General features: G+C 43.0%; 1 protein-coding gene and 1 pseudogene across 1 annotated transcript; both read left to right on the forward strand.

Annotated features, from left to right (window-relative positions):
• Positions 1-3,465: 3,465 nt before the first annotated feature.
• LOC129354159 (sperm acrosome membrane-associated protein 4-like) lies at positions 3,466-4,771 on the forward strand (annotated as a pseudogene).
• Positions 4,772-5,383: 612 nt separating this feature from the next.
• On the forward strand, positions 5,384-7,503 carry lye (lymphocyte antigen-6, epidermis). Its single transcript, XM_055023700.1, has 3 exons — positions 5,384-5,564; positions 6,530-6,640; positions 7,107-7,503. Exons 1-3 carry the CDS (start codon positions 5,513-5,515, stop codon positions 7,322-7,324), a joined length of 381 nt encoding a protein of 126 aa, XP_054879675.1. The 5' UTR covers positions 5,384-5,512; the 3' UTR covers positions 7,325-7,503.

Raw genomic sequence — 7,503 nt, forward strand, 5'->3', positions numbered from 1 at the left:
CTGGATAAAGAGGTGCTTTGGACAATTCCGCCTGCAGGTCTTGAACTCAGATCCATCGGAACCGCAACGCATGTCTTTACGCAGTGCGCCAACCGAGCACTCACCCATCAAGCCGCTCGAACTCCTAAAAGTTCCTCAAAGTCGGTCTTCCGTGTTTAACTTTAAAACTCCAGCTGTCACTCTGGATAAAGAGTGTGCTTCAGACCATTCCGCCTGAAGGTCTTGAACTCAGACCCATCGAAACCGCAACGCATGTCTTTACGCAGTGCGCCAACCGAGCACTCACCCATCAAGCCGCTCGAACTCCTAAAAGTACCTCAAAGTCGATCTTCCGTGTTTAACTTCAAAACTCCAGCTATCACTCTGGATAAAGAGGGTGCTTCGGACCGTTCCTCACCCGGGTCTTGAACTCGGACCCATCGGAACCGCAACGCATGTCTTTACGCAGTGCGCCAACCGAGCACTCACCAATAAAGACGCTCGAACTCCTAAAAGTACCTCAAAGTCGGTCTTCCGTGTTTAACTTTAAAACTCCAGCTGTCACTCTGGATAAAGAGGGTGCTTTGGACAATTCCGCCTGCAGGTCTTGAACTCAGATCCATCGGAACCGCAACGCATGTCTTTACGCAGTGCGCCAACCGAGCACTCACCCATCAAGCCGCTCGAACTCCTAAAAGTTCCTCAAAGTCGGTCTTCCGTGTTTAACTTTAAAACTCCAGCTGTCACTCTGGATAAAGAGGGTGCTTCAGACCATTCCGCCTGAAGGTCTTGAACTCAGACCCATCGAAACCGCAACGCATGTCTTTACGCAGTGCGCCAACCGAGCACTCACCCATCAAACCGCTCGAACTCCTAAAATTACGTCAAAGTCGATCTTCCGTGTTTAACTTCAAAACTCCAGCTGTCACTCTGGATAAAGAGGGTGCTTCCGTCCGTTCCGCACCCGGGTCTTGAAGTCAGACCCATCGGAACCGCAACACATGTCTTTACGCAGTGCGCCAACCGAGCACTCACACATCAAGCCGCTCGAACTCCTAAAAGTACCTCAAAGTCGGTCTTCCGTGTTTAACTTTAGAAATCCAGCTGTCACTCTGGATAAAGAGGGTGCTTCGGACCATTCCGCCTGCAGGTCTTGAACTCAGGCCCATCGGAACCGCAACGCATGTCTTTACGCAGTGCGCCAACCGAGCACTCACCCATCAAGCAGCTCGAACTCCTAAAAGTACCTCAAAGTCGGTCTTCCGTGTTTGAGTCCCTCAGAGGGCCTCTCAGGGCCTGAGAGGCCCTCAGAGGGCCTCAGAGGGCCCTCTGAGAGGCCCTCTGAGAGTCCCTCAGAGGGCCTCTCAGGGCCTGAGAGTCCTTCAGAGGGCCTCTCAGGGCCTGAGAGTCCCTCAGTCCCTCACTTTAAAACCATGCCTGAAGCAGGCCTTGAAACAAAACCCGGTCTGTATGTAATGCACCAACCAAGCACCTGCTGATCTTACCATTCAAACTTCTACAAGTACCACAAAGTCAGTCTTCCATGTTAGTCCCTCAAAGGGCCTCTCAGGGCCTGAGAGTCCCTCAGAGGGCCTCTCAGGCCCTGAGAGGCCCTCTGAGGGACTCAAACACGGAAGACCGACTTTGAGGTACTTTTAGGAGTTCGAGCGGCTTGATGTGTGAGTGCTCGGTTGGCGCACTGCGTAAAGACATGCGTTGCGGTTTCGATGGGTCTGAGTTCAAGACCTTCAGGCGGAATGGACGGAAGCACCCTCTTTATCCAGAGTGACAGCTGGAGTTTTAAAGTTAAACACGGAAGACCGACTTTGAGGTACTTTTAGGAGTTCGAGCAGTTTGATTGGTGAGTGCTCGGTTGGCGCACTGCGTAAAGACATGCGTTGCGGTTCCGATGGGGCTGAGTTCAAGACCTGCAGGCGGAATGGTCCGAAGCACCCTCTTTATCCAGAGTGACAGCTGGAGTTTTAAAGTTAAACACAGAAGACCGACTTTGAGGTACTTTTAGGAGTTTGAGAGGCTTTATAGGTGAGTGCTCGGTTGGCGCACTGCGTAAAGACATGTGTTGCGGTTCCGATGGGTCTGAGTTCAAGACCCGGGTGCGGAACGGACGGAAGCACCCTCTTTATCCAGAGTGATAGCTGGAGTTTTGAAGTTAAACACAGAAGACCGACTTTGAGGTACTTTTAGGAGTTCGAGCGGCTTGATGGGTGAGTGCTCGGTTGGTGCACTGCGTAAAGACATGCGTTGCGGTTCCGATGGGTCTGAGTTCAAGACCTTCAGGCGGAATGGTCTAAAGCACCCTCTTATCCAGAGTGACAGCTGGAGTTTTGAAGTTAAACACGGAAGACCGACTTTGAGGTACTTTTAGGAGTTCGAGCGGCTTGATGGGTGAGTGCTCGGTTGGCGCACTGCGTAAAGACATGCGTTGCGGTTCCGATGGGTCTGAGTTCAAGACCTGCAGGCGGAATGGTCCAAAGCACCCTCTTTATCCAGAGTGACAGCTGGAGTTTTAAAGTTAAACACGGAAGACCGACTTTGAGGTACTTTTAGGAGTTTGAGCGGCTTGATGGGTGAGTGCTCGGTTGGTGCACTGCGTAAAGACATGCGTTGCGGTTCAGATGGGTCTGAGTTCAAGACCTGGGTGAGGAACAGTCAGAAGCACCCCCTTTATCCAGAGTGATAGCTGGAGTTTTGAAGTTAAACACGGAAGACCGACTTTGAGGTACTTTTAGGAGTTCGAGCAGCTTGATGGGTGAGTGCTCGGTTGGCGCACTGCGTAAAGACATGCGTTGCGGTTCCTATGGGTCTGAGTTCAAGACTTGGGTGAGGAACGGTCAGAAGCACCGGGGCCTCTCAGGGCCTGAGAGTCCCTCAGAGGGCCTCTCAGGGCCTGAGAGTCCTTCAGAGGGCCTCTCAGGGCCTGAGAGTCCCTCAGTCCCTCACTTTAAAACCATGCCTGAAGCAGGCCTTGAAACAAAACCCGGTCTGTATGTAATGCACCAACCAAGCACCTGCTGATCTTACCATTCAAACTTCTACAAGTACCACAAAGTCAGTCTTCCATGTTAAACTTTAAAACTCCAGTTGTCTCTCTGGATGCAGACTGTGCTTCGGAGCACAGTCTGCCTTACGCGGGAACTTAGACTCACCCATAACACATAGCCAGCTAAGGTTTCAAAAAGAAAACACAAAATCAGTGTGGAACTTGTCTTCGTTTTATGAGCACAACCTCTTTAAAGAACAGTTAGTCTTCCATGTTAAAGTTTAAAAGCATGCCTTAAGCAGGTCTTAAGGCATGCTACTTGTAGAAGTTCGAACGACAAGATCGGCAGATGCTTGGTTTGCACAGTGGATCGAGACTGGGTTGCTGTCCATTTGGTTCTTAGTTCAAAGCCTGCTTAAGGCCTGCTTTTAAACTTTAACATGGAAGACTGACTTTGTGGTATTTGTAGAAGTTCGAACGGAAAGATGGGTAGTTGCTCGGTTGGCACACTGCGTAAAGACATGGGTTGCGGTTCCGATGGGTCTGAGTTCAAGACCTGCAGGCGGAACACTGCGAAGCATAGTCTGTATGCAGAGTGTCAGTGAGGGAGCCAACTCTCTAACATGTGCTGGATTCAGCACATGTCAGGGAGGCTTTACTCAGAGAGGTGGAAAGTGGAGGGAGTTCAAGATCTGCTTATGGAATGGTCTGAACCATACACTGCATCCAGAATGTACTATTGTAAATGTTGGAAAGAGAAGGAAGTTAAAGTTCTCAGTCCATGAGAGCAACAATGGACAACGTTAGACTCTCACTGGGTCTAAAGTGAGAGTTCAAGACACGTGTGCTTAACGGTCCAAAGCACACTCTTTATCCAGAGAGACAGCTGGAGTTTTAAAGTTTAACATGGAAGACTAACTGTTCTGATGGTCCTTGGGGTACTTGTAGAACTTAGAATTGAAAGGTGCTCAGTTTACGCAGTCCATAAGAGCAACCAAAAAAAAAGGCACTCTGAGTGACTCTCAGAGTCACCTCCAATGAGATGCACACAGCAAATACATGTATCTCGTATTTCTGTTTTCTGAACAGCACAACTCCTGACATGCCAGACGTGTTCAGTGGCTGTATTTGGCAGCTGTGTGCTTGGGAAAGGGGTGGTCACATGTGCAACTGGAGAGAGTTGCAGCTTCTCACAAGCAAGTAAGTGTAAATATCTGAAAGAGACACCATACTTTTACAGATTATTTATAATAAAGATGTTGTGTAGAGCCTTCTTCAGTCTTTCAAAAAAATCTTAAAGTGGTTCTATTTTAAAAAATAAATAAATATATATATTAACATAAAAGTTATATTATAGATGTATCTTTTTCTAAAAATTTTAATTACCCAGATTATTTACTTATTAATAATTAATTATAACAATTGCAAAATTATTTATTTAAATATTTGTTTACTTATTCGTGTGTTTATTTGTTATTTCGTAGAGTAATAGCAGTATTGGTTGGCTTGGCAATAGAAATATCCCACGCCTGTTGTTTAACTTTCTGATTTCTGTTTTCCGGCACCCTTAGGCTTCCCAGTGGAAGGGTCGCCCACTCTGTACAGCCGGGGCTGTACAGAGTGGGATCTTCCTGTGGGATCACAATCAATGGCACCATCATCGGTTTCGAGTTCAGCAGCAAATACGCCTGCTGCACCACAAACATGTGCAACGGAGCCTCAGCTGTTCAGCGCTCTCTGACTGCCGGCCTCTGTGCCGCCATCTTGTCCTCGCTGTGGGGATTCATTTAGTTCAACATGAAACCTACAGATTTACACGTCTTAATCCTCTGATTTTTCTTTTTCTCCTCCTTTTTCTGTTATTATTTAAAATGTTATGCATTAAATGAAGTTTTAACTAATCAATGTTATTTTCCAGTTGGAGCAGATGGAAAAACAGAAATGCACAAATCTATAATATTGTTCTAAGAGGCTTCCTTATTATTGTTAATAAAGTATATATCATATCAAACATGGATGCTTTGTGTTCATTGACTGTGAACATTTTACAGTTCAGCCGTCTATGTAATTTGTGTTGATAATTATAATGACTGATTTCATTTTCAGAATATTTGGTTTTACCTGCTGGAAAAATGTTCATTTTAGATTAACTCACAACCTTACAAAAGTATTTGCCTTCTTTGTGAAACTAAACGAACATTTATGGCTTTTTGTATATTTTTTATCTTCTACCATCTTAACACAAATGTATTCTGATTGAACAAGTATTTACTAATCAAACAAAGGGATCTGTGTGTCCTGTAGTTTTCCTGAAGCAAAATATTTTGGAGGAGGACATTTTGTTTTCTTCACAAAACTTCCTCCTCAAACTTGCAAAAGAAACAAAACCTGATTACCCTCCTTCTTATCAGTCGTCATTTTCTTGTGTTTCGACCTCAGTTTCTCTTTGGTTCACGTAAACTAAGGCAGCTGAAAATCTGAGTCTCTAATACATTTATTTTATAAAGGTTTCTCTTTATACGCCTGTGAAAAATGAATACAATCTGGAAAGCGGTTTTTGGTCTCAGCACCATAATTGTGGCAGGTGAGTTTAAAAATATCTCTCATTTATTTTAATAGCTGGTTTTAATTAGTCAAATTTCCCTCTGATTTGAGTGATTATAGCCAAACTGAACTGAAACAAACATGATTTCACCACAAGAAAATTAATTTTTATTCACAATCATAAAATTGATGATTACTTTAATTCCTTCTGCTTTTATTTGTAATAAAGTATATATTTTCAAAAGTATTCAAGAGTAAGAATAAAGAGAAAGAATCTTATATCAAGACATTTCCTGTTTATGTGCTCAGAATGCAGAAATTATTTGATAAAAAGTAACTAAAAGTCTTCCCTGGCTTATTTCGAGAAACTAGTTACATTTACTTGAGTAGCTTTTTTGAAAAAAAAAAAAAAAACGCTTTTAGGAGTATTTTTACATTGTTGCACTTTTTAATTTTATTTGAGTAATTTTATTTTGAAGTATCTCTACTCTTACTTGAGTTAAATTTCTAGATTTTCTTCCCACTGAATGAAAAACAAACATGTTTTAATCAAAGATTCACCATAAACAAGAACAAACCTGCAGTTTTTAAAGCTTTATTTTGAAAGAAACATTTGGAAAAATGTATTTTGTCATTTTTGTCCTTAAAATACCAAAATTTCCACTTGACATTACATCTCTGTGGTCCAGCTGATGATGTAATTTTTAAATATGAAATGGTTGATAATTTGATCAATTGCAGTACTTGAGTAGATTTATTTGAGTAATATTTTGGGCGGCTACGTTTTACTTTTACTTGAGTGAAAACATATTGAAGTAGTGCTACTCTTACTTAAGTACTCTGCTTGTTTTCCTCAATTTAGCCAAAAATATGACCAAATAAGTGGACAGAGATATTTAAATTTTCTATATTTCATGCAACCTTATCAACAAAAAGTACATTTACGATTACTTAAAATGATGTGGCACTTTGTGAATGACTCTGTTTGTTTTCTTTGCTGAACAGCGAACTGCCTGACCTGCCGTCAATGCTCTGTTGGCATATTTGGAAGCTGCTTGTTTGGGAGTGACGCCATTTGCGCTAACTCAACAGAGAGCTGCTACACAGGAGAAGCACGTGAGGAAAACCTTAACAAAGCAACGTGACCATCTACAGATAATAAGATTACTATGTTATCCATATCTTAAGGAACTATGTAGTGGAGCCAGTTATTCTGAGCAGATGTGGGTCGTGATAATTGGGTCCCTAAAACATATGACAGTTAATTAAAGTAAATTCTTATTTGTTAGAAGCAACAAAAGAAAGTTTTCATGACTCTCATTACAGTTGTGGAAATCAATTATTACTCGTTTCTGTCAAACGCACCTCGATTTCACCAAAGTCAATAAGTACTGAAATCACAATTTCTGGATTACAGTGAGAATTCTGGCTTTTTAAAAAAACTTTAAATTTGTGTTTTCACAAAACAAGCACTAGTTTTACAACAAATATGTTTGCATTTGAAATTTTTATTTGATAAATCAGTTTTCACAGAACAAGCCTGCCGTTATTTCACAGAGCTCGCTGTTTATGTTCGTTTCAGAGTTCAACGCTACGGGGTCGCTGACCCTGCACACCAGGGGCTGCTTGGACTCGGACCTGTGCGGGTTGACGCTGACCGGGTCCGTTCTGGGAGGCGCGTACACCAGCGCCTACAAGTGCTGCGTCACAGACCTGTGCAATGGAGCCACTTCCGTCCAACTGTCCGCGGCACTCTGTGCGGCCATCTTGCTCCCACTCTGGGAATTCTGGGAGTTGTAGTCTAACATGAAACGCCTCTGTGCTCGCTAATTTTCATTTGTTGATCGTCAGTTTTGTCTTATTTTAGATGTAATCCTTTGTTGGTTGAAGTAAAAAAAGTTGTACTGTGATTTCACACTGATTCTCTGTGATTATGATAATTTATTACTGTAAAAATCAATAAAAATGGATTTAAGCTC

The sequence above is a fragment of the Poeciliopsis prolifica genome, unplaced genomic scaffold (assembly GCF_027474105.1).
Source record: "Poeciliopsis prolifica strain line A6 unplaced genomic scaffold, Auburn_PproV2 SCAFFOLD105, whole genome shotgun sequence".
NCBI classification, from domain to species: Eukaryota; Metazoa; Chordata; class Actinopteri; order Cyprinodontiformes; family Poeciliidae; genus Poeciliopsis; species Poeciliopsis prolifica.